We start from the raw sequence: 27150 nt of genomic DNA, 5'->3' as shown, positions 1-27150 counted from the left end.
GTTAGGTTGAAGAACGCCGTGGGCAGAGTGTATTTTCCATTAGCCTCAGGTACCGGGTGAAGTTATGGCATCACGTTTAGCTACACCATGTCTTTCCATGCTTTTAGACCATCCTTTGACTTGCCTGTGTCCATCAAGGTAGCAATGAGACTCTCAAAGACATTCTTCTACATGTGCATAGCATCAATGGCATGGGGGACCTCCAAGTCAGGCCAATAAGGCAGATACTGAAAGAAGATCGATTGTTTCTTGAAAGGTACGCCTTCGACAGGAGGTGTGCTTCTATCTCTATTTGTCCCATCCGAATTCTTCTTTCCATAGACGATGTGTATGTTTTTCACCATTCTGTACACATGTTCTCTATTATGACGTCTCTCCGGAGGGGGTTCAATCTCCGCGGCGTTGTCATAAAATCTAAAGAACAATTTGATGCGGTACTTGTGACTTGTCTTTAAGAAGCGTCGGTTCCTTAGGTAAACTATCTTCTTGGATGCATCCAGGTACACCCATGTTGTACCATCCAAGCAAACCAAGCATCTCGTCTTCCCTTTGATCTGTCTAGACAAAGCAAACAGTGCGGGATAATCATTGGTAGTAACAAATATTATTACTCTACATATGAAGTCCTCTTTTCGGAATGCATCATACATCTGCTCCCCATGCCTCCGTAGCCTCTCCATTTCTTGCATCAAAGGCTCGAGGAACACGTCTATATCAATGCCTGGTTGTTTAGGGCCAGAAATAAGAATAGTGAGGAGAAGGTACTTTCTCTTCTGACACAACCATGTTGGGATGTTGTACAAGGTCAAGATCACTGGCCAAGTGTTGTGGTCGCTCATCCTCTCATTGAAGGGATTCATTCCATCGGTGCTTAAGCCAAACCGTACATTCCTTAGGTCATCGCTGAATTCTTTGTGCTTCTCATCAAACCTTTGCCACTGACTACAATCAGCCGGGTGTGCAATCTTATCATCATCCACCTTGCACTCATCATCCCACCATGTCATGAGTGCGGCTTCATTAGGGTTTAGGAAGATATGTCTCAAGCGGTCGGTCACTGGTAGGTACCATATTACCAAGGCAGGAATTCTTCTCTGCTTTGCATCGTTGCCTAATAGAGTGTCCTCTAGGGGCTGAGATTCTTGTACCACCTTTTTTGTACCCTTCTTATTCCTCTTTTTCCCTGTGGAGGCTTCGTCCCCACCGTAAAGTTCATTGTTCTTGAACCAGCTGGCCCCACACCGGGGACATTTATCTAGTGACTTGAACGTTTTGCCACGAAAAAGTATACAGTGGTTGGGGCATGCATGGATTTTTTCAACCCCCATTGTCAATGGACTTATGACCTTCTTCGCTTGGTATGTGTTGATGGGAACTGAGTTTGGCTGTGGCAACAGCCATGACAGGAGATGCAATAGATCATTGAAACTATAGTCTGACCAGCCGTACTTAGCCTTCAGGATGAGCAGCTCAAGCACAAAACGTAGCAATGTCCAATGTGTCGGGCAACCCTTTTCAACACCATTCACAGTCTCCTTCGATGCTTTTGTCACCCTTTCCAAATTTTCTAGACCTTTCGGGCTATTTAGTAAAATCTCTGGTCTAAGGGCTCGAATTATGTCCTCCAAATCATCTTCATCCCCGACACGTGCTCCGCCATCATTATTGGCACCACCTTCGTCGCTACCATCCCAACCACCAGCATCACCACCTTGTTCATTGCCAAACTCAAAATCCATTCGTGCATCAAGCTCTGCTGAATATTGGGACAGGGATTCTATGGTTTCGTTGTTGTATTCCTCCTCATCCTCGTCGTTAACAATAACCATTTCACCATGATGAATCCACACTATGTAGTTCTCAACAAATCCTCGCATAATCAAATGTGATCTGATGATAGTCACATCTATCCATGCCACACGGTTCTTGTAATCTTTACAGGGACAAATAATTGTATCCTTATTCTCTTTCAATGTCGTTGCATGCTTCTTTGCGGCTTCAATAAATTTATCCACCTCTTCATGAAAACCTGCCTTGAACCTTAAAGAACCATACATCCAAGAGTTCCTATACTCCATCTTTTACAACAACAACAAAACAAATATTGAAGGACTACTTATTCAGATATATATAAAAATGAATCAAATTAATAATTACTTGAGAATAATTGTATATGCTTCAAATATATATGAATATAAATCTAATATAATTATATGAAGCATACAAACACACCATGGTAGAGGAAAATTAATTAATGGCCCATTTACCCATAAATAATTAAAATACATATTTATTGATTACAATAAACAATTTCAAAGACAACAATTAGCAACAATTATACTTTACCCAATATCTTTCATACAAACCCTAGTCCAATTTTATCAAACATAAATTTACAAAAATGAAATTAACAAAAAAATCAAACCCTAGATCTAGATCTACATGCACATGAAACATGCATAAAACTAACTAATTGTTCACTAAAATCAAGAAACATGGACCAAATAAGGGTATGATCTTGTTCCCCTTCCTAATTTACCCTAGTACATTTAAAACTTGGGTCTAATTTGCTTTATAAGTAGCTCAAGCACCATAGAAGAGAGAGAAAATCAAAACTTTAATTACTCACTAACCAACCATTAAAACTTCAAAAAAAATGTGGAATAGCATTTTCTTACCTTCTACAACCTCTCCACCAAAGGATTTGAGACCAAAACCTTCCCCCCTTAGTAGAGCAATTTTTGAGAGGTGCCCAAGGCCTACCCACCTTTCTTTCACGGGTTGGGGTCAGTGACCCGAGGAGGAAGAAGGTGCTGCAGTTGTTTTATATGTGGGTCATTTGTAGGGGCAGCTGGTGATTGAGCCACCTCTCTAGAAATCGGAGGTATTTATACGGGGGCATTTGTAGGGGGCGGCTCAATCACTAGCCGCCCCTACAAATAGCAACGTCGGGTGCGGCTGGTGAGTGAGCTGCCCCTACAAATCAAACTCATTTGTAGGGGCGGCTCGTATCACCAGCCGCCCCTGCTGTTCCATTTGTAGGGGTGGCTGGTGTCTGGGCTCCCGAGCACGCCGCTGTAGGGGCGGCTCCATCACCGGCCTCCCCTACAAAAAATGTGTCCCGTTGCTAAAAACCGTTTTTTACGTAGTGAAAGCGTCGTCTCATGCCTAGCTCAACATAGATAACTATATTATTAAAATGTGAATATACTGTCTGAGGGAAGATTGTCATCCATGCTCAGGTATCTTGAGTGACTACTTCCATGTTCAGTATCTTGAGTGACTAATAATGTTCGACAAGGCTTGTCATATACTTTATTATGTTATATATCAGTGATGCTACTTTCAGTTTCAGTAATGGTTGTGGTTGCATTTTGGTTGTGTTTGGTTCATTTGGTAGAGCTGGGCTCTCTTGCTGCTCTCTAGTAGTAGGTATGTATTAATGTTTTGCAGCACTCACAGTCTCAAATTTGGGATCGTTTGACTTGGCGAGAAACTCTGTAGTAGTAGGTAGGTATTAATGTTTTTCAGGTCTTGTACGTATAGGCATTCTGAAACAATTGATTAAATGTTTCATATATCATTGGTTTTCTACAAATGGCTACACTGTATATGCTGTTCCTTTTCACTGAAAAGGATCTAATTACATGCCTAATAGAGATAAGCTTACGTGGAAAGATGCATGTACCCTTTATTAAGACTTTTAAAGGTTTATAACTATGAGATTAGTAGTGAGTAAACTTTTACTTCTTGCTTGCCTTAGTTTGTCTTTTTTTTTGCGGGCTATTTTCTGAACTTATGTTCTTTCTCAGATTCACACTATGTATTTGATTATTTTCAGGTTTGCAGTACTAATAATTTTTGTTCATTGGTCCATGGGTGGAGTAGCACCGGTGAAACCCTTGGCTAAGGTGGACAATCTTACTACTCACAGTCTGTATTTGTATGTCATGTTCACCTTACAATTTTCAGTTTTGAACAAGCAATGATTTGGTTCATGTATCTGACCCTGTACGGAGCAGGCTACTAGCAGTAGCACTAGAACCTTACTAAGCAGACATGTCTACCTGATGGATCTCTTGCTAAAGTATATCCACTGGACGCAGTTTATGACACCCCCCCTAGGATGTTCCTGGAGATGTAATGCTCATCATTTATGATGTTTCCGTTATCATTTTTCTTTCATGCTTTATGAACCTTTTGTCCCTGTTGCAGGTTAAAGTAAACAAAAGATATGCTGGAGCTTCAAACTGGACCGTTAAGGTTAGTTGCAAATGCAATGTGCCTTTGCACCCATCAATCAGCATCAGTGCCGTGCTTGATTCCTATGTATTTAAAATCTGGTAGGAAGATGCTGAGACTGTAAATAATGATTTTGGTAGCATTGACATCCTTGTACACTCTCTCGACAATGGTCCTGAGGTTAATTTGCCATCAAAATCTTTATATGTGTTGTTTCATTGCCACCATCAGGAGCATTTAGTTGACCTTTTCTTTTATCATCACAAAGGTAACAAAGACACTGCTGGAGACATCAAGGAGAGGATACCTTGCTGCAATTTCAGCATCTAGTAATTCTTATGTTTGTTTACTTCAACACTTCCTTCCCATAATGAATCCAGGTAATATTCCATACTGATATGCTGTGCCAATTTTCTCTTCTGTTCCTATGTGTTGACTCTGATTTGGGTGATCCCCTTTTTGCTGTCAACACTATGCACTATGATATTGGCTTAGGACTTTATTTTTGGGCAACTACTCAGCTGCTCAAGGTATCATTATATTTAAAGTGAGCAAGGTTTTAGTACTATGTTTAACTAGTGTACATGTACATTGGAAAAGGTTGATTACTCCAGCAGCATACTTTACCTTGTGCTATGTGAATTATGAGCCCTCTTAGGTTGGTGTCGCAATCTAACATATTCACATTTAGCCCATGCACCAGTCTAGTCAGTGTTTGTTTCCTGCCGCACTGGTGTGCAATGAATCCTTCCATGAGGTAGCCCCTTGCCACATTTTTCTGTGTCTTACTCGTATAAACATAGCAAAGGGCAAAAGACAATTTGTCAGCTCTTAAGGCTCGCCACACCTGGGGTAAATTAAGGAACCAGCAATCACTGTTAAGCCAAGCACCAGGCATGTGAAGTTGCCAAACATAGCTTTACATTGGTAACAATACACTATGCCAGACTTGCCATAAAATGAGGCCACCGCTACTAGCATTGTGTGCCTTGGTGTGGTTAAACTGCACTCTAACATGCTTGTTTAATAAAAAGTATTTCTTATTTTCGTCGGATAAGAATTTATTTGTTTTGATGTGTTTACCTTTCTTTGACACTGTTTCACTTTTTAAATTAATTTGCAGGAGGTGCTAGTATCTCTTTGACCTACATAGCTTCTGAAAGGACAATAACTGGGTAAATATTTCCTTATTGATTTCACAGCTAAGCCATCAGAGTTCATTACTTATGATTGTTTTGGTGATTGCTTTGTAGATATGGTGGTGGTATGAGTTCAGCAAAAGGAGCACTTGAGAGTGAAACAAGAGTACACACTTTTCTGATATCTCTCATGCCTTGCATTGTGATGTCCAGTAGTGCTTCCCCATGCATATAGTTACAAGCCTTTTTTCTGTTCAGGTTCTTGCTTATGAAGCAGGTCGAAAAGGAAAAATCAGAGTGAACACCATATCAGCAGGTAACTATTATTTTCTTCTTTTCCTTTCCCAAGAAAGTAAACACGTGCCGAACAGAATTTGCATTTGGGAACAGTAAACGAGTCCACTTTGGTTTATAATGGTTTTGCAGGATCTGAAGAACAGCTGTTATACTCAATGTAGTTACAGCTTATGTAGTGTTAAAAATCTTCTATGTTGCTGCTCATGTATTATTAGAAATCTTCTAGGCTGCAGCTCCTCGAGCATATGCTTTGTAGATAAGTTGTATCTGAAGTTTGTAAAGAATTTGATGCTAAAATGGATGAAATATGTGTAATGCATAAAGGACCATCTGAAGTTTGTAAAGAATTTGATTGCTGAGATGGATGAAATATGTGTAAGGCATGCTGGAGAATTTTCCTTTTTTTTGTTTTTATAAATTGTCATTAGTGACGCGTTTAGCCAAGATGTGTCGCTGATAAGATCCACATCAGTCACGTGTTTTGGCTAGATGCGTTGCTCGCGGCTTGGCGGAACGCGTCGCTGCTGAAAGTCATTAGTGACGCGTCTTGGCGTAATGCGTCGCTGCTGAAAGTCATTAGTGACGCATCTTGGTGGAACTGATGTGTTCACATCAGAGATGCAATATAAGTGACGTGTTTTTTCCGCGTCACTAATAACTGTCTAGACACGTCTCTAATGTGAAAATCTGACATAGTGACAAATTTATACTGGTTCACGTTTGGGGTGCTCTACGTCCAGTGGAGAATAGCTCTTTATCTCGTATGATTGGTGTTTATAGGGGCGCTGATAGCTATGAGTCAAATTGCTAGGGTTGCAATCAGGTATGAGCAGATACCGATGGGGGCCTCCCTACCTCACCTTATATAGTCCGGGAGGTAGGGTTATCGTTCGAGTCCCGATCGGTTTACAGTAAGGTTTCCTTGTCGTTTACAAGGAAATCTATCGTGTAGAATCTATTATCTTAGGCATATCTTGATCTCCAAGCTTCCCTTCGGTGGCTTGTTTGTCCACCAAGGCCGATGATGTACCCTGTCTCCGTTGGGCCTCATATTAACGTCCTCAGCCCACCCTGCTTTTAGTGGGCTCATACGTAGGTGGTGAGGTACCTGGGTCTATATCACTGATATGACTTGTTGAATACGTTAAGTACTATTGATGGTGAAGATGAAGATCAGGTTATTCGAACCCTAACTTGCATGTGGGCTAGGTACCTATGCCGTGCCTGGAGATCATGTTAACGGCCTTTTGTTGCCTCTATGAAACAAGGGTGTATAACACCAGGTAAATTCTCTTTCATATAAATTCCTGTATAATTATGACAAATGGTGTGCACTAGCGCATTCAGTGAAGCTGAGTTACCATGAGTGTGTTTGAATTTCATTTCAACTCAAGACAGTCTGGTGTTCGATATGAAGCATTCAGTGAGTACAGGTCAACTGAGTTCAAGTCGTTCAAACCTCTTTAGACTTTTGCTCTGGTGGAAGCATCCGGATTTGCACCTGAGCATCTCTTGATCGTTGGCTGCCAACTAAATACCACCGAGGGTTTGCCCGGTGAGGCATCCGGAGAGAACAAGGGAGCATCCGGTAAGCAGAGTTGCTTCTGAGTTTTGTTTTGGGTGATCTGGGAAAAATACATCTTGTGACATCATCCAGTGGTGCTCCGTAGCATCCGCTATTATTGTTTAGGCTTTGCTCTTGCTGAGTCGCTGCTTTCACCAGAGCTTCCGGTCCTAAGATCAAGCATCCGGTGGAATGGCGAGCACAGTGTGAGCCCGTTTTCTTTAGGTTATTTGTAGTGTTCGTTCTGCTTTGTTTCCATGCTTTCCTAACCTCTTGTTTCTAGGCCGGGTCAATAGGTCCTTTATGACAATGTGATCTTGAAGATAGCTAGAAGAGAGACTTGCAAACAATTTTGGGATATAGGCTGCCCTAAGTTGGGTGGTCACCATTCAGTCCGGTCATTCACGGTGGTTCCTTGATGTTGGGCACTTGTTCTTGCTTCCTTAAGGGTTTGTTTGGATGTCCATGTATTTACCTCAACCCACTTGTATTGAAGTAGACCATTCCAATCCACTCCAACACAAGAGGATTGAGGTAGATACATGTGTATCCAAACAAGGCCTGACGTGGAGTGTATGCATTTATAGTCCAAAAACACATCCATACAGTAGAGTTCGTAACACATGGCACCGTACAACAGAGTTGACTAACGCATACATATGGTCTTTTATTAATAAAAAAGGAAATAAAAGATACATTACAGCTTAGTCCGGAACTGATCAGGACTAGTAATTAGAGAACAACAGTAAGTGAACACATGGGAAATCAAATGACCAATATAATGGCGATGAGGAGGACAGTACGTAAGCACAAATATTATTCTCAGGATTGGAGGGAGCTAGTCGGAGGCACTGGTGTGACGGCCTCTCGCTTATTAAATTTATTTATTTAATTATATGGTATGTCTGAGTCTTCATCGACAGACAGAACGCCACTCACGCTGGGTTCCGGGGCTTCTGGTGGCTGCCAGTTGCTTCATCATGCGCCTACTTGTCCGGCCCATGGCCATGCGTCTTCTCCACGGATGCGAGGAAGCTGCGCCATTGGTTGATCGCGTGATCGGCAGCCTGCATCCAAGATAAACCCAGAATAATGGGACCTTATAATGAAATCAGATCCATAGATGTTGGTGCGTATAGCCATACAGCAACCATGTACATACGTACCAGGTATATGTCATGCTGCCTCGCTCGGTTGATGTCCCCACGTAGGACGGCGGTGATGTCGCGGGACTCATGGCCTTCTTCCTGGTGCGATGGCGGTTGGTTAGTGCGCGGCAAGTCATGGTCCAGCTTGCACCAGAGGTCGAATCGCTTGTTGACCCCGTCCAGAAGCTCGGCGGCGCGCTTGCAGACAATTGACGTCCCCGCATCTTGGGCGGATGCTTCCTTGGCCAGCTGCCTATGGGCCTCCTGCACCATTGCGTCCATCGCTGGCGTGCGGAATTGGCCGGTTGCAACCATGTGAGCTCCTGGCAAGCCTGTAGTTGTCGCGCGCTGCATCTGATAGCTCGATAGCCATGAGTGGATGCATCCAACACCCAAGCCCTGCTTCAGGATACCCACCATGGCGTTGATGTCCTTGTCGATGCCTCCCAGGTCAAGGAAGTTCCTCGGGGCTTCTTTCCAGGATTCATCGGACTGCTTGAACTCCTTCCACTTCCTCTCCAGCAAGCTCGCTGCGATGGCCTGCAAGACCGGGTCATCTCCTTCCTTCCCATGGACGGCACCTGCAGCCTCCTCCTTCAAGACCTGGAATTCCTTCAGAACGCTTATAAGAAAGTCTAGCACCTTGAACCGGACCATCTGCTGCAGGACCAAGGGGTAGGGTGGGCAGGGATTTGCAGGAGGATTTGCAGTATCGGTCACGTGAACTGGGAGTGACACTGAGCAAGAGTCAGTGGCGGTCGACTGCCTGCCCGGCGCTTCCTTGTACGTGACACTAGCAGCAATCCCATTCAAAGTTGTATTGTAACCCTGCGACCAAACCCCGGTACGATAAGAAAAGTAGACAATGAAGTCCTTCACCTCCCCAGCATAGAGCGTGCCAACCAAGATGCCTCCGGAACTCCCCCGGAGTATGTAACCCCCAGAGTCGATCCTTGTTATCAGCAAACCGCCTGGCCGGATGTCAACGCAGGCGTCGACAGCTACTACGGTCTTGAACCCAGCTAAGCAGATGGCGAGTGCCTCTATGATCTTGCTGTTGAGGTTGTCGGTGATGGAGGAATAGATTCCGTAGGATATGTTAGAAATGTAGTGCAGTGCCTTTGGGTCGTGAGCCTTGCCCAAACCGAAGGTGTGGACTGGGTACTTTCGGAGGAGGCCTCGGATGGGATCCGTGGGGGCGATACTATCATCGCCCCATTTGAACTGGCTGTCTAGACCATCGGAAATTAGAACGATGAAGCCTGCACGCTTCTTATCCGCTCGGTCGTCCAGGAGCTGTAATATTTGGTACATATAAATTAAAAGAATAAAAAGGTGAAATCCAAATTTAATCAAAGTTTTTACAAAGAAAAGGAGACCAACTCAGCCACAGTTGAAATAATACGTGAAATTTGACATAAAGATTGAATACAATACTTCATCCGATGACAGATGTAGGTCCATCTAGGTTTGTACCAAGTCAAACTACTCTAGCTAAAAATATATTGTATTCAGTGAAAGGAGTTATATATTATAAAAGTTGTTTTCACAATGAATTTAGAAATGTCAACCTTGCATTGTCAATCTATGTAAAATTTTAGATGTGGATGGTAAAAGCTAAAAAGGTTTGGCTGAGGACAAACCTAGAAGAAACTAATCTAGGTATAACTATTTTATAAGTATAAAATGCTTCTTCATGGACTAAGTATAAATATTTTAAGAATTTTTAATACCTCACTACAAATTCATGGAATAAACACTCGTTTTTGCTGCTTCATGGCAGACTAAATTAATCTTTGCTTATATGATCATTGCATCATGTAATTACTGCCTTTAGAGTTTGATCTTTAATCTGACCTCTATGGCTCTGTACCATCATCTGATTGTGTTATTATTACCATTAGAGTTGGCACTAGTTAACCACTTCATATACCATCATCTGATTGTGTTATTGTTGGGATGAAGCAAGAACAATCAGAGGTTGTTGCTTCTTGCGCTTCTCTATCTCGCACCCTCACTCTCGGCTTGTGACCACGGTGCTGCCCAAGTGCCGAGGCTTCCAGCCCCGACCAGCCATCATCGACTACTACACGCTAAGATCCACTGGACAAATTCTAGGATCTAATGACGGCGACGGTGCTGTAGCATCAGCCAACTCCCAGGCCATGGACGCCCTCACCAAGCTCATGCAGAATCTTCAGCGCCAGAAGCGTGATGTTGATGTGCAGATGTCCCTATCTGGCCATCTAACTAAGGTGGAGAAGCGGCCTGCCGAAGTGCCGCGATTTCCCTACGACATGCCCTGGTACAGCGTCGCCAGCGTGTCCACTCTTCGGCCGCCCACCGCCAGCATTCCTCCACTGATCATTGCACCATCTCCACCACCCACCACCACGACCTCTGCTCCACTGCCTACAACCTCCTCCATCCCCATCCACCACATCTAGTTTCCTCACTCGCCTTCTACTGGTCAGAAATGCGTTCTGACAAGGCTTCTACTGGACGACTGCAGTAGCCGACGCTGAACAGGTTGTGTGCACCTATGAAAGGGTGTCAATACTATGCTCCATAGACCCACTTGCCGGCCCAAGCGCTCCAAACGATCCCCATCACGTGGCCGTTCGTGGTCTGGGTGCTCGATATGGTCGGGCCTCTCAAAAGAGCGCTCGGGGGCTATATGCACTTGCTTGTCGCCGTAGACAAGTTTACAAAGTGGATAGAGGCTCGCCCGATCTCCGTGATAAGGTCCGAGCAAGCCGTGTTGTTTTTCCTTGACATCGTGCACCGCTTTGGAGTCCCGAACTCCATCATCACGGACAACGGCACGCAGTTCACCAGGAAAAAGTTCCTCCAATTTTACAACGAATTCCACATCCGTGTCTATTGGGGCACTGTGGTGCACCCCCACATGAACGGACAGATCGAGCGCGCGAACGACATGGTCCTACAAGGCCTCAAGCCTAGGATCTTCAACTGGTTGAACAAGTTTGGCGGACGATGGGTTGCGGAGCTCCCCGTGGTGCTCTAGAGCCTAAGGACGACCCCTAGCTAGGCCACCGGCTACACACCCTTCTTCATGGTCTATGGTTCCAAGGCCATCCTCCCGACCGACCTTGACTACGGAGCACTAAGGGTCAAGGCGTACGATGAGCAGGGAGCTGAGGCGTCCTTTGAGGAGGCAATGGATCAGCTCAATGAGGCGCGTGATGTTGCCCTCCTCCACTCGGCTAAGTACCAGGAGTCATTGCGCCAGTACCACAGCTGTCGGGTGCGGGTCAGGCCTTCAACGTCGAGGACCTACTGCTCCGCCTCGTCCAGAGCAACAAGAACTGCCACAAGCTCCCTCTGCCATGTGAGGGACCGTACATCATCATGGAGGTGCTCCGACCAGGCACCTATAAACTCGAGACCATCAACGGTGAAGTCTTCGTCAACACATGGAACATCGAACAACTACGTCGCTTTTACCCCTAATCCATGCATGTACTTACGAAAAGTAAGAATGTTGTTTCTGAAATGAAAAACGATTTCTCTTATTGGTTTTGCTACCGCCTCCTCGACCTTTAGTGATACCCGACCCCAGCGATGGTAGGGGGTCAGGCCTCACTCAGGGGCTGATAAGAGTATATATATACCTATTTAGAAATAACCACTTTGCCCGACCCTTTCTCACGTTAAGAGTCTAGCACAAGGTTTGCGGAAACAAATGATGAGTAAAACTGGTCGGACTGTAAGAAACCTATGCCCCAGCGACTATGGCACTCTTGCTCACCAGCGTGATCAGAGTTTTTCGCCTGCACATCGAGCTCTACAGTCTTAACAACAGAAAGGGTTGGAATGCATTAACATTTTTTACACATAAAAAAGGGAGAAAGAACAAGTTTGTTTAAACGAAACGAAAGGACTAAGAACTTGTCTGCGTATTACAAATGCGTCGCCTCACCTATCTAACTAACTAACCCCTCAGTGGGATGATTTCATCTTCTATCTTGGTAGAAAGGTCATGCACTAGGGGAGCCACCGCCTCCTCGATGTCGTCTAGCTCGGTGTAGATGGGCACGAAGCCTTGGCTCATCGTCGCCAGATCGATGTTCTCATAATGAGAATGGGCAATCGTGAATGATTGGTGAGCAGCAAAGCGAAGCGCGTCCCTTGCCATATCACACGCCCGATCCATGATCCGAGTGGCATGAACCGCGAATGAGCTTGTCTCCTACTCCGGGGCCAGCTCAAGCTCATCACAGACCAGCTAGACGGTGATGCACAGGTTGTCATGTTCATCGCTCTCCTTCTGGAGGATGTCCTTCACCTCACTGACCTTCTTCTCCAGGCCAAGTCACGTCACCTCCCTCCGAAGATCATGCGCACGCTATCTCTGGCCACACCCTCGAAGGACAAGTCGAATGATGGTTTGCCCGATCGATGGCCCAAGAACCGTCGTAGGTAAGTAGGGATACAGAGCTGAAAATGCTCCCACGGCCCATTTAGGCCTGGAGTTCGAAGGTTGGCCCACTTGAAAGCTCTAGTTTGGTTTTGGTAAATTGATGAAACCCTAAGTGCTAACCTAGTTTATCAAAATGATTATGAGATAGGTAGCACTACTCCAAGTGGTGAAGCAAATGAAGATCATGACATGATGATGGCAATTCCATGATGATGATCAAGTGCTTGGACTTGGAAAAGAAGAAAGAAAAACAAAAGGCTCAAGGCAAACGTATAAGTGGTAGGAGCCATTTTGTTTTGGTGATCAAGACATTTAGTGAGTGTGATCACATTTAGGTTCGATAGCCGTACTATTAAGAGGGATGAAACTCGTATCGAAATGTGGTTATCAAAGTGCCACTAGATGCTCTAACTCATTGCATATGCATTTAGGATATAGTGGAGTGTTAACACCCTTGAAAATATTTGTGAAAATATGCTAACACACATGCACAAAGGTGATACACATTGTGTTTAGCACTTGGGAGCAAGGGTAAGAAATTTCACCAGCAGAGTGTCCGCCCGTAGAGTGCGGACAGTCCGATGGTGCCACCGGCGCCCTATACAGAAAAGACAGGGTTTCACAGAGTGGACCGGATGCTGGCCTCAACTGGACCGGCGCGTCCGGTTAGTAGAAGTAGTGAAGACGTTGGCATCGGTCCTCATCCAGATGCTAGATCACTTTATGACCAGACGCTGAGTGGGTGCGTCCGGTCTCACTGACGTGGCAGCATAGAGAAGAAGAGAAAGGACCGAATGTTGGTGCTTCGTCCGATCATGATCGACCGAACGCGTCCGGTCGTGAGTGGAACCTTACTGGAAATGTTCGGATGCTGGGGTCCTGCATCCAATCACTTCGAGCAGCGCGTCCGGTCATCACTTGACCGTTGGGATCGGGTGCTCAGTATTTGAAGAGAGGGATGACGTGGCAGCCATCCGTTGACCGGACACTGGCAGAGTGCGTCCAGTCGATCTGACCGGAGCGTCTGGTTACCCTGAGTTGTGCCTAGTGAAGGGGTACAATGACTCTATTTCGTGGGGCTTCTATTTAAGCCCCATGACTGGCTCAAGCTCACTCTCTTGGCCATTTGCATTAACAAAACAATCTTGTGAGCTTAGCCAAAGCCCTTCCACTCATCGCCATCATTGATTCATCATCTTTGTGATATTGGGAGAGAATCCAAATGCATTGCTTGAGTGTTTGCATCTAGAGGCACTTGGTGTTCGTGTTTCGCTGCGGGATTCGCTTGTTACTCTTGGTGGTTGCCGCCACCTAGACGGCTTGGAGCAGCGAGGATCATCGAGCGGAGGTTGGTGATTGTCTCCGGCTCTGATCGTTGTGATTGTGAGGGGTTCTTGACCTTTTCCCGGTGGAGAGCCAAAAGGTACTCTAGTGAATTGCTCGTGGAATGTGTGATCCTCATCTTGTGTTGGTTGTGTGGCACCCTATTGAGGGTTTAGCATGTGATGCCAATTAGCGCGTGAACCTCCATGTAAGTGAATCGCCACAACGAGGAGTAGCTTGTCGGTAAGCAAGTGAACCTCGGTAAAAAATTATTGTGTTCATCATTTGATTTCGAGGTGATTGGTATTCATTCATGTGATTGATTGGTTTATTCTTCTACTCGATGGTATAACCATCTTGCTCTGTCTTTACATTATAGCAAACTAGTTGTCAAGCTCTTTAGTGTAGCTAGTCGTGAGAGCTTATAAGTTTGGTTAGTGTGTCTCTTTAGTTAGCTTTTGAGAGCACACTAACTTAGTGTAGTGACATAGCCATTGTGTGAATAGAGACTATAAACACTAGAATTGTGGTAGGTGGCTTGCATTTTTAGTAGGCTAGCACAACACTCGCTTCGCCTTATATTTGTCTAACCGGTTTGTTAAGTGTTGTTGTAGAAATTTTTAATTGGCTATTCACCCCCCTCTAGCCATTAGGACCTTTCACCACTGACGGGTTCACAACCGCTCCAGGGCACCATTAGAGTGAGGGGTGGAAAGGGATGGGCCTGCTAGCGGCCAGTACCCGGGCGCACGAGTGCCACGGGCATCCCAACCCACGTTCGAGTCTCGGTCGGTTTACAATCCATGGTTTTTCCTTAAAGAAAGGCAGAGAGCCCTTGGGACCGGTTGAATGGACCCGAGAACTATATGGATTGGCCGCTAAGAATCTAGAGTTGGTCACCAGCTGACCCAAACTAGACCCCCATGAATGGGGTGTCGGGGCCCCACTCAGACTAGCCTATTAACAGCTCATCGAGCACCATGTTTTGTCCATTGAGTAAAAACATGGCACAGCTCAGCCCCTCCATTTTATCAAAAAAAATGTTTAAGCGATGACAATCACAAAGACAAGCTAACCCATCGATCAGACCCCAGCAACGCGCGGGGGCTCGAGGGAAGTTGGACTTGCAAGGAGACCGAACATGCGGTCATAGGACGATGGATCGGATCCCAGGGAGGGGTCAAAATCAAGAGAAATCTTTTTCGACCCCCCGAATCCTACGGTTACATGCCCCCAAGAAATCCGATCATGACAAAAGGGAATCACCGTTCTACTAGGACACGCCGTGGCTACAAAAGAAGGCCAAGGACCTTAGAGTCCTCCCATCCGGAAAAGCCTCCAAAGGAGTATTCTACTCCTCCGTAGGCTCGGGGGCTACTGTTGGGTATCGATATTAGAGATACCCAAAGCAAGGAAGTTAGCACCCACGTTAACTTCCCCGAATGGCTCGAGACATATCAAAAGGTCTTCCCCAACCTCAAGGCCGCGGGCTCTGTTTTGCCTGACCCCTTGGATGCGGGCTCCGTCTCACCCGACCTCGAGGCCGTAGGCTCCGTCTCACCCGACCACGAGGCCGTGGGCTCTATCTCGCCCGACCTCGAGGGCGCGGGCTCCATCTTGCCTGACCCCTTAGGCAAAGGGCCTGTGCTGCCCAACCCCATGGGGGCCATTTCTATCTCACCCGACCTATTCTGCCGCCAACCACGTACTCCAGGTCCAAGCGTATGTGCCTAGGTGAAAACTCTAACACCAGGGAAGAAGCGAGCATGCCTCGATGTAACCCGTAGCCATGATGGGCCATACCTAGGGGTTCACATCAAGAATAGTGCCGGGCGTGCCGGTGCTGTTCTGCCTAATCCTTGTACGGATGCTGACAGGCGTGTCAGTTCACCGGGCCATCAGCCGGGACGGAGTGGAATGCCATGACCGGCAGATGACGTCTACGCATGGCTCCAGTGACGAATAGGGCCACGACGTAGAGCTATCCCTGTTGACATCTATAGGATCGGCGGGACCCGCATAAAGGAGAAGGACCCAACAACCCTAGAAGCCTTCTTCTCCCTCTTGTTTTTCTCCTTTTCCTCCTTTATAACCTACGGTTTCCTTTGGCCTATCAAAGGGGAAGCAGTGCGCCCCGTGAAAAGGGAGGCCGAGGCACGTCTTCACACAACAGCACAACACGAACATACGAGCACACAACTCAGCGGCAAGTGAGCTCTAGCTCCCAATTCACTCCTTCCACCAGAGACTTCGGATCCTCTCCCTCTCTCGCCTGTTTGTAACCCCTACTGCAAACCAAGTGTCGATAATACGAGCAGCAGCAAACTGGACGTAAGGACGTTCCGCCTGAACCACTATAAACCCTTGTGTCCTCCGAGTACACCATCGGAGCCAGACACGCAAATACAAATTTACTCGTCGGTGCTCTGAAACACCGACACCTCTCTACCGCACTGGTGCTACAGCTGCCCGCGTTTGACCATGCCTTCATCGTCGACTGCGATGCGTCAGGCACTACATTTGATGCGGTCCTTCATCAAGATACAGGACACCTGGCATTCTTCAGCTAGCCATTCGTGGCGCGCCTTCACAAACTCATCGCAGATGAGCATGAGCTAATCAGCCTTGTCCAAGCAATTAGGCACTGGCATATGTACTTATGGGGATGGCGCTTCGTCATGCGCATCGACCACTTCAGCTTGAAGTTCCTAATGGATCAGTGGCTGTCCACCATCTCACAGAACCAGTGGACCAGCAAGATATTTAGCTGTGATTTTGCGGAGGAATACCGTTGGGGCTGTCTCAACACAGTGGCTAATGCACTCGCGCGACAGGACATGAAGGAGATTGCCATCCATGCTCCCTACACACCGACATTTGCACTCTTCAACGACATTAAGAAGGAGCTCAACTCGCTGCCAAAGGCGACCCACATCCATGACCAGCTTCTGCACGGCGATTTGGCCTTCCCACTAGTACAGAAACAAGCTGTACTCTCGGTTGGGAAACCCCTTCAGTCCCGGTTTTCCAACTGGGAGCACGAATCCGGGACTAAAGGGCCCCTCCTTTAGTCCCGGTTTCTCGCCCGGAACTAAAGGTACACCTTTAGTCCCGGTTGATAATACCAACCGGAGCTAAAGAAGCCTCTTGGCCTATCCACGTGGGCCGACCCTTTAGTCCCGGTTGGTATTACCAACCGGGACTAAAGGTTTTTTTTTCTTTTTTTTTTGTTTCTATTTCTATTTTCTTTTCTTTTTTTTTGTTCTATTTTCTTTTTCTTTTTTTTGTTTCTATTTTCAATTCAATTCGTTTTGGTTTTTGAATACGCATTCTACGCTGCTACCGGACTAAAGGTTTTCTTTTTTCTATTTTCTTTTTCTTTTTTCAATTGATGATTCATTTTGGTTTTCGAATACGCATTCTACGCTGCTAGAATATATGTATTCTACATGTTTATAATGTTCAAACATTTTGTATAAACTAAAGTATGAAGGACCTTTAGTCAAGGATGCAACGGTACGATCTGTTCTGTTCAAGTAAGGTCATGCTGGATGGCTCGAGAGCTGAACTTTTAAGTTAGCTTTCACCCTTCTGAGCAAGCGAGGTGGTGCTAATAGGTGGGACTGGCCAGCAATTCCAGCATATTGCGTACTAGGCCGCTCCATTCTGGTATATGCTCGTTTGTGTGGGCTTCAGGTCGAGCCAGCCCATCGAGGCTGTATTAGTCCTGGTTGGTAGCTCCAACCGGGACTAAAGGTCCCCTGCAGTAAAAGCCTACCACAAATAACAGCCGGATGTTACCTTTAGTCTCGGCTTGTAATAACAGCCGGGACTAAAGGTCTTGGTGCAAATATACCTCGGTACGGGACGATTCAACAATGGCTACAACATCGCTGACTACCTCGGTACGATAACTATACTAGCTAGTACTTGAGCTACATCGTCAGATACATATCGCTGATCCATCCTTGTCTTGATGCATGCATTTAATTTGCAGCAAAGAGCATGGGGTTCACATCTAGTCCTCCGCCATACTTGTCGCTGGCACCAAGCACCGCCCTTCTGGTCTTCACAGCTCGCGCCAGTGGTGTCCGCTATGCTTCGGGACACGCACCCACTATTGCATTGTAGGCCGTCCGGCCAAGCTAGCCTTTTTTGACCTTTAGTCCCGGTTGAAGACAGCAACCGGGACTAAAGGTCCCTTTCTAGTCTTGGACGGAGCCTCCAGCAGAGAGTAAACTTTTACACCCGGTTGGAGGGACCAACCGGGAGTAAAAGTTAACCTTTAGTTCTGGTTGGTAGCTCCAACCGGGACTAAAGGTCTCCTACAGCAAAAGCCTGCCGCAGTAGCCGTTAGGCAGAGACCTTTAGTCCTAGTTGGAGCTACCAACCGGGACTAAAGGTTTCTCTAGTCCCGGGCGCGAAAAATACTGGGACAAAAGCCAAATTTCGAAGCGGATCAAAAGTCGTTTCTCTACTAGTGTCCCCTAGTGCCTACACAATGACCTCATCCTCTTCGGCAAATTGTCTACGTGGCACCATCGTCTGCCACCCTACCTCAAATTCTCTAGCTCGCCCATGCGCTGGGCCACGAAGGCATTCAGAAGATGCTACAGTACTCTAACTAGACATCATCCCTACACTAGCACCTCTATGTCTAGCTTATGTGCCCTACTTCTAATACTTTCACTAGTACGCAATGATGTTTAATCATGTTTAACCATAACATTTAGAGCATCGCTCTCATCCATTCATGGCATGTTCAATTAACCATGCATCATTCGCAAATGAGAAACCAGATAAAGTGAAAGTTTCGACCCAAATATTTGGTCTAAGCATGGTGGACTACATCGCCATGATATTCGTCCCAACGTGGCTTGTTGAAGCAGTGACCGAGCCACACTACCTCTTTGCAAGGGGCACTTCAACGGATATGGCTATCCAAGTGGTGGCTTACATGGCCATGGCACTTCTCCAAGCCAGGTGGGGGTGTTGGAGATGTGGCCTTTGCACCACTTTGCTAAGCAAAGTGTGCAACAAGATGTGATTGAGTTTGAGATTGTTCTGACAGACCTCAACTCGTATGAAAGGTGCATGGTGGAGTTGGTTGTGGCTCTAGATCGAATGATCCATTACCTCACCCACATGCTCGAAGATACTCAACGTCGCTTCAACAATCTGCAGCACTCGCTTGAGCCATACCTATGGATGGACCGGGTGGCCTTGGCCAAGCTATCAAGAGAAGTAGTAGGAGCAGATGTGACTACACATGACCTGATCCGGAGAAACAGACGATTGCAGTCACATGCAGTCCTTAATGCAGTGACTATAATGGATCCACTTCTAGGACTGTGTAAGGTAATGACGCTGCTAATGAACTCCTGACGCCCAGAGCTTTGATAACAGTGCATACAATGAGATTGAAAAGCAAATATGACATCGTATAAAGGTGCAGGAGGCAGGTGCCCACCGACCACCAACCAAAGAACACCAAAATTAAAATAGTCATTGAGAAGAGTATGAAGCAATGCACCACCTTGCCAATGATCTCATTGACCTGTTGTGGACTACCAAACGAACCTTCTGGCACTTTGTGTGCTTAAGTGCTCAAGTGCTCGAGTAGTAAGGGTGCAATCAGGTAAGAAATCTTCTTATTGCTATATGGTTTACTGCAACCAGGATTAATTTCTTGTATGCAACAAATGTCTTATTTATTGCTGTTTTGTTCAAAACTTATCTACAATCACCAGATGCGTGCATGTTGAATTGAGCAGTTGAGGGCCTATGCAACGTTGGTGTCTAGAGATAGCTAGCCCAGCAGTTTGCAAGGGCGACTTGCTAGTTAACACTTCCACGTTAAAGTATAGCCAGGGTGCTATATGTGTCGCAATGCGTATGTGGACCGTCTTGGTGGGTTGGGCCTTTAATGATTTTGGAATGCAGGATGTTGCAATTGTATTACATCAATTATTGTATTGTCTTTTTTTATTTACCGTAAGCTCCACAAGTGTTTGAGGAGTGGTAGTTTATGAACTAGTATTTAATTCTTATGCGCAAACCTAAATAAATTCATATTGAGAATCGAATAGAGTAGCTAAGTTCAGCACATACCTTCACAGCGTGCTCCAAGCTTGGTTTAAAAGCAGTGTCACCCTTAGCCACAAGCCCATCTACATTTTTCTCGATAGCCATCCGACCACTGTCGGATATTTCTAAAATGCCAGTGGTATACTCTTTGATGACCTGATCGTTGAATGCTACAATGGCTAGGCGGTCGTCATCACCAAGCTGCCTTATTATGAACTTCATGGCATTTTTCAGCAGATCCAACCTAGATGACATCTCTTTTTGCGATGCTGCTGGCCAGCTCATGCTTTGGTTAATATTGATAAGTGTGACTAGGTCAATGGGGGCATGGTTCTTCATAGATGAGGGTGCTTCAACGCGCACCACTGCTGCCCCATTTAATGTTAATGCGCGTGAGTAGTCTATCAGAAGTATAGGGGGGCTCATGGAAATGCCTACTCTGACTTTCTCCGGGATCATCTTGACCTGCATTCACAATTTAGAATTAGAGAAGCATCTGAATTTCACTACCACTACCTTCTGTAAAGTAAACAAGTGATGTGTGCAACCACATATTTTAAACATAGCATACATATATAATTTTTGAGCGATAACCATATATAAGGGAGCATCCGAGGACAACATATTAAATAAATAAATACATAAAGAACAAGGCAGTTTATATTCTAGAATTAAAGAAAAAATGAGAGAAATTTACTAACATAGTCCAGCCACGTGGAAAAATGCTGCTTCATCTCTCCCGTCACCATTTATATTGGGTGGACAAAAAAATGCTGATTCAACTCTCCAGTCACCATTTATATTGGATGGACAAAGGTGATGTGTGTAGACTTAAATTGAAAATACTTTCATAATGTTAAAATTTCAATCCATTAGAATATGTAGCTCAACAGAATTTTGTGGCCAAATTGGTGTCTCGGAGATTGTAGGAAGAACCAAATATCTCACACTGTTGTCCACTAGTCCACCGACCCATGCTGTTGCATGGGCACTTAGAGAGATATATGTGTTAAAAATTTGTGGATAAGTTTTAGGCTCATAACTACCCAAAATTGCTTATCTTTGGTCTCTCTTATTTGCTCGTATTCTAAAACAATACTTATGCAAATACTTTCTTATTTTTATATGGATGTGATGGAGTTTAGTTTACCAGTTGCTATATACACTTTTTCAATTCAAATTCATAGTTGTTCCCTTAGCATTGCATATCCATGTGTGTTTGACATGTATTTAGTTAAATTCCCACTCAAGTGTTCATATTCTAACACAACAATCATATAGGAACTTTCTTATTTTTATCCAGATGAGATAAACTTTAGCTACCAATTAATTTATATACGTTTTCATCCTTGTTCATATTTTATGCCTTTTCACCATGCCTCTATGTGTGTTTGACATGTATTTAGTTAAATTATTAGATTCAGCTATGTACTTGGCATGGAAACCTCTATGCTTATCGCTTCTTGCATATATGTATACATGGTCCGTATGGTAATGCACATATACTAACAGTGGAAGAAGTGAGTAATTCAGAAGCATATACAAAGTACTTTGTGACATTTTTTGCCTTGTTAGACATAGGTCATTTAGATCAGATTTTTGCATTATTTTGAAAAACCTGCGAAGGTGGATAATTTAGATGCAAATTTAGGGGGTAATAAGTGAAGATTAGGGGATGATTACTTTAGGTTGTTTCTAATAATGGCAGTAGTGAGTAATTTAGAACAAACTTTAGGAGCTTAATTTAGACTACGTTCGTAATGACAGCAGTAGATAATTTTTTAAAAAAAATAGAATAGATCCAATGGCTTGTATTATCATAATGACTACAGTCTATGAACTGAAGGCTGGGTGTTTTTTTTATTATTTTTTGAGAACTTCTTAGCTTATCTCATGAGGATTAATGTGGAGTTTCACAGGAAGTCTCCAATTAATAATAGTAAGGAAAGTAACTAATTGATTACATACTATAAACAACGAGTAGTGCTAGCTGTATTGGCTGCCAGTTTCAACATACAAATGAATAAGGTACATTTTGCAAAAAAATAATCAAGTAAATAATTTTTGGTTTCAGAAAGTCTGAATTGTTTGTTAGTTCTGAATAGCTAGAAAACCACAGCGATTTCTTCATTAAATTAAAGATGAGGGAAGAGGGAAGAACAGGATTCTAACAGTTCTACAAAATGGACCGGTTATAGAGACAAAGTAGTACTATCTTTAGTTCAAAATAGATTTTGTCGTAGTAGAATGTCTGCAATCAAAATTTTAAAAACTTGGTCATTATTAAACATTTAACCACTATTGTCCATCAAAAAGTACTTTTCTTGTATGAGATGGGCCGGAAGTTTCAACATTAAAGGTATTGTATAATAATAATTTTATTGTTTTTAATACATTTAAAAAATTGTAATGCAACCGGCGGATATAATAATTATACTTTCATTGTGGAAGAAATGGGAGATCTCTGGAATAATGGTGGAAAATGGGTAACAGTAATCCAAACTATCGGGTACCTGTATCCACATTACTTTCTAAAATATATACTAAAATGGACGTATCTCAATTAATTTTTAATTGTTTTTAGTATCTAATTCAGATCCATATCTGTTATAAATGTGGATATGGATATATATAAAACAGTCTGTATTGTGAAGAATAAATTACTTGTTGAGACTATGCTCTGGTCTCTAGACTTGGCTTTAATCTCTTGAATGTGGATCAAGGTGGCAGGACCACTATTTTTGAAACTATGTAAAAATAACCCGCATTCAACTTAAAAGTTTAAACTATTTGATGACCAATGATATTGATTTTAATATGACCAATAATATATAAATATTAATTTATTATGACTAATTATATTAATTTAATATGACCAATAATATATAAATATTAATTTATTATGACTAATTATATTAATTTTAGTGTTACTAATGATATTAATTTTAATTAATATGTCTAATGATATATAAGTTAACTATACAATGGCCCATATTCAAGTTGTAAAAGTTGAAAAACATTTAGAAGTTGTATATATGACTAATGACAACAATTTATGCGGGCCTGTTCTACATGCTCCATGTGAGGAGGTGAGCCGTAAGCAGATTTTGGACATAGCAGGGGATTACAGATGGTATTCAGAGTATCGACCCTCACTGCATGTGCATGTGTTGTAATGTACATTGCCTGAGGAGGGGTACAATGCACACACTCTTACATTGCCCGTGCAGGGTAAGAGTAACACAGCCATGTACCGAGGGGTGATTTTGTTATTGTAGTTGGTGAGTTTAGTACCATCTTGGATGTTTAGGAGTGTGAGAGCCAGCTTATAACTCTTGTTGTTCCAAACCTAGCACCTCTAGGTTAACTCTTTTACATGAAGCGAAAATGAAAGTGTAAGAGATGCACTATGTGTTTGTAGGCTCATTTCACATGAGGAGATACGCTGTAAGCAGATTTTTAACGCAGGGTGTTACGTTAGATCAATTATTCAAATTGTATATAGAGAATAGGATTGTAGGTTTTATTGCTTTGGTCATGGAATTCATTATCTGCAACATTACTTTAGATATATATTTTTTCACTCACTGTACCATTTGCTTTGTCAGCCTTTATCATGATGTCCCATATTATCTATTTACCAAATTAATATTCTCTCACGTCTTTTTTGTAAGGCAATATCCCACCGTTTAGTTTCTGAGAGCATATATTTTTTTTGGCTGGCCGGTTTGGTTTGTTACGTCAACTAGCCTAGCTGCATGTCTTGCGAATGAATGTTCGCCGCACTTTAGAAGGTGCACACAGTTATATCAACGCCACTAATGTAACACTATAACCCTCATAATAAATCTCGACATGCGCATGCTCTTTAATCCCTCTCCTAGCTTTCCAAGCGTTTTTTACTTGGCGATATTCATGCGCACAGGGGGTATGCATATAGAGCCTGACTACTAACAGAGCCAACTACTAGCTCCATCATATTGTCATATGGTCTCCAGCCAATTTAATAGCTCACCCGTATATCACAGTTAGCTATAGATACATATTACACCACTAAAACCCATCACACCTCTGTCCTCTCATTCTCTCACCATGCTTGTTGAAGCCCGTGCTGCAGCTAGCTATAGATCTGCAACCCGCTTCCTCTTCTTTTTCCTCCAACACAGCACAAATCTGATGTGTTAATTTCTATAGCTCGCTTACACTACCTTACTATATTTGCTCATTCGCATACAGCAGCAAGTAACTGCCTACGTTACTCCACTCAAGGAAGCCAAGCGCTGAAGTAAAAGCGTTATTACTGCATGCAAAGAATCAAGCGCTGAAGTAAAATCAACAATAAGGGAAATGTTAACGTCCACTGGCAGGATGTTGTTGTGCCCGATTGCGTGCACCCCAGCGCTCCAAGATCTACGGTATTTTTTTCCTTTCAAGGAAAATCAGACAAATCACAGGAAAAAAAACAACAATCAAATCCTGATGCCATCTATGTGCATCCCTATCCACAACCACGTCTCCAATCAGCTATCACAGATCACAAACGAAGAGGGGTTAGTCAAAGAACTTTGGTTATGCTTTACTTCGACAAAGAATAGAAGACGAGTACCCCATTTTTTCTGCTCATCAAACTTATTGAATAGAATCAAATAGAAAGGCCATCAAAGCTTCTGAATTTTAGAATGAATCTAAGGTATATATTCGATTTTATTAGGTTTTATTTACTGCCAAGAAGACTGAAAAGAGGTATGATTATTTATTGCATAAGCAAATAAAATTTTCTTTGTATGATAATCTTTTAGAATACATGTTTTATATTATACAACTAAAACATATGAATTGTCAACATCTACCTGGCAGGAACAAAACACTCATGCGATCCATGACTATCTCTACAACTAAAACATACGGCTTGTCAACATCTACCCGGCAGGACCAAAACACTCATGCGATCCATGACTATCCGGCATAAAAACATCTCAATCAATTTATGTTGCACCCGTTGCAACGCACGGGCACTCTTCTAGTTTTTAGAAAAAGATGGCTTTGTGAATGGATTTATTAATATTTATTTCTTGGGTCCCACCGTTTTACTGCCCCTTGCCTGGCGGTCTGCACCTGAATTAGGATACAGTAGAAATCATGCGGTGGTGACACCAACCCGCACTTCCTGGCTCGTATGAATAAATATAAATATAAGCATACGCTACAAAGGCATATTATATATTTGTCGATGTAGCGCATGCCCAATTGCACATAAATTTAGAATTAAGGAAATTCATAAATCAATAATATGTACCTGCTTTCCGAATATGGCAGTTAACAGCGACAGGAGGAGATGATCCGCCCACCTTGATTGGCTCAAGAAGACTGAAAATCAACGGAGGGAACCAAGGGTCTTTGGATCTTATCTGAAGCACAGCTCTGGTGGAGTTTCTTGTTTTGAGGACCTGGAATTAATTTGATGCGGTAGTATCGGGTAGTGAGGAGGAAGCAAGAAGTAACAATTAGATCGACAAGTTAAGCGGTGAAGGAGTTTGTCCCTTGCATCAGCCTTATATATATGCAACCCGAAGCACTAGAACAACATCTGGAAAAACCAAAAGAATCAGTAGATCAGGATGCTTTAGTCTCTCGGGCAAGCAAAGGTGAGAAGCATAAACCAGTTGAGACTCAATGAAGAAAGGCATATTCTCAGGTGAGCGTGAAGGAAAGCACGTATTTTTTTTAAAATAAAGGAATAAACATCTGACTTCAGCTAGGGATGAAAACGAACGAAAAAAATCCTGTCCCGACCCTCCCATTTTCTACTTTTGTCCCACCGTTTCCATATTTGCTGGGGTAAGTTAAAGAATATTTATATGATAAGTGCATAACGATTCAGAGAAAGAGATAGATACTCATGAACGTAGTATAGCTAAACTAAGTAATATTCAAGAGAGTAAGATGTCTAAGTTAGTTCTAATCACAAGTTAAAACATATACATTATATAGCAATAATTAACTCTCCATCTATGCACAAGGGACATCTCTAAGCAGGAGTATATAATAATATACTTCTCCGCCGTGACATAGGTCCTGCTAGTCCTACAGATCGGGGTGGAATACAGAGGATCTACAAGGTTGTCACCCAAATAGATCTACCACACCCGAAATGGAGGGTGCATCTATAGGCAAAACAATGTATAAGCACCGTGCTTACAGAGTTTGGCTACTCAACGCACTCGAGTAATGAGTTGAGCGCTCTATGATCTTATGTACAAACTTAAAGATAACTACGACTATATCATGTATGAACTCATAGTAAACTAAGAACATGATAAAGAGAAACATAATATGGATTACAAACAAAGTCGTAACAAGATAATAAAAGGATACAAAAGTTATACCAAGTCTTCCGGAGATGAATCCAGAACCTTGATGCAATAACACAAATCTACTTGAATCTTACTTTAGATAAACTATACTAGAATTATTGATAATTGGAGTTCTACTCTTCTCTTCTGAATTGGATCTCTGAATGAATCAGAATTCAGGATGGCCTCCAAAATGGGGACTAGGGGTCCTTTTATAGGGGGCAAGCAAGTGCCATGTCATCGATCTGTGTCACGTTTTAATCTTGTCCTTCCGTGCAAACCGATTTGAATTAATGGCGGAGATTTATCCTCAAAGTCGGTGGAGCTGATGGGAGCTGACAGGTGGGGTCAGGGGAGGTCGGTCAACCTATAGTTGGGGTCGGCTGACCCCACCTTGGCCCACCTGTCAGTCAGACTTTGTTCCTTCGACAGGTAATGATGTTTAGGGCCCAGTAGAGTTGGTTTTGTGGCGATTGGATCTTGATTTGTTGTTATAATATGGCCCACTTATCCTGTTTTCTGGATAAATTCTCCTACATTCGTAAAATCACCA

The 27150-nt window shown here is 43.6% G+C and overlaps 1 protein-coding gene and 1 pseudogene across 2 annotated transcripts; one reads left to right on the top strand and one right to left on the bottom strand.

Moving 5' to 3' along the window:
• Positions 1-3875: 3875 nt before the first annotated feature.
• On the top strand, positions 3876-5839 carry LOC136488048 (enoyl-[acyl-carrier-protein] reductase [NADH] 2, chloroplastic-like; annotated as a pseudogene).
• A 2168-nt stretch (positions 5840-8007) lies between these two features.
• LOC136487849 (uncharacterized) lies at positions 8008-25752 on the bottom strand. 2 transcript variants are annotated; one of them, XM_066484959.1, is made up of 4 exons: positions 25541-25752; positions 20269-20709; positions 8409-9686; positions 8008-8309 (listed from the first exon to the last, which is right to left on the bottom strand). In XM_066484959.1, exons 2-4 carry the CDS (start codon positions 20701-20703, stop codon positions 8229-8231), a joined length of 1794 nt encoding a protein of 597 aa, XP_066341056.1. In that variant the 5' UTR covers positions 20704-20709; positions 25541-25752; the 3' UTR covers positions 8008-8228. The 2 variants fall into 2 exon arrangements, with proteins under 2 accessions (XP_066341056.1, XP_066341057.1); XM_066484960.1 differs by having other exon boundaries at positions 8409-9218.
• Positions 25753-27150: the final 1398 nt, after the last annotated feature.

The sequence above is a fragment of the Miscanthus floridulus genome, chromosome 10, assembly GCF_019320115.1.
Source record: "Miscanthus floridulus cultivar M001 chromosome 10, ASM1932011v1, whole genome shotgun sequence".
Taxonomy (NCBI): domain Eukaryota; kingdom Viridiplantae; phylum Streptophyta; class Magnoliopsida; order Poales; family Poaceae; genus Miscanthus; species Miscanthus floridulus.
Note: the sequence above shows the minus strand (reverse complement) of the source record. Positions and strands in the feature narration are given on the sequence as shown.

What these genes read in the sequence shown, in the direction of transcription:
- LOC136487849 (XM_066484959.1), bottom strand. Translation starts at nt 20,703, where the DNA reads ATGATCCCGGAGAAAGTCAGAGTAGGCATTTCCATGAGCCCCCCTATA. An exon ending in GCTTGGAGCACGCTGTGAAG is followed by an intron (nt 9,687 to 20,268) that starts GTATGTGCTGAA and finishes CAAATATTACAG; the next exon opens with CTCCTGGACGACCGAGCGGA. An exon ending in GGCAGCATGACATATACCTG is followed by an intron (nt 8,310 to 8,408) that starts GTACGTATGTAC and finishes TCTTGGATGCAG; the next exon opens with GCTGCCGATCACGCGATCAA.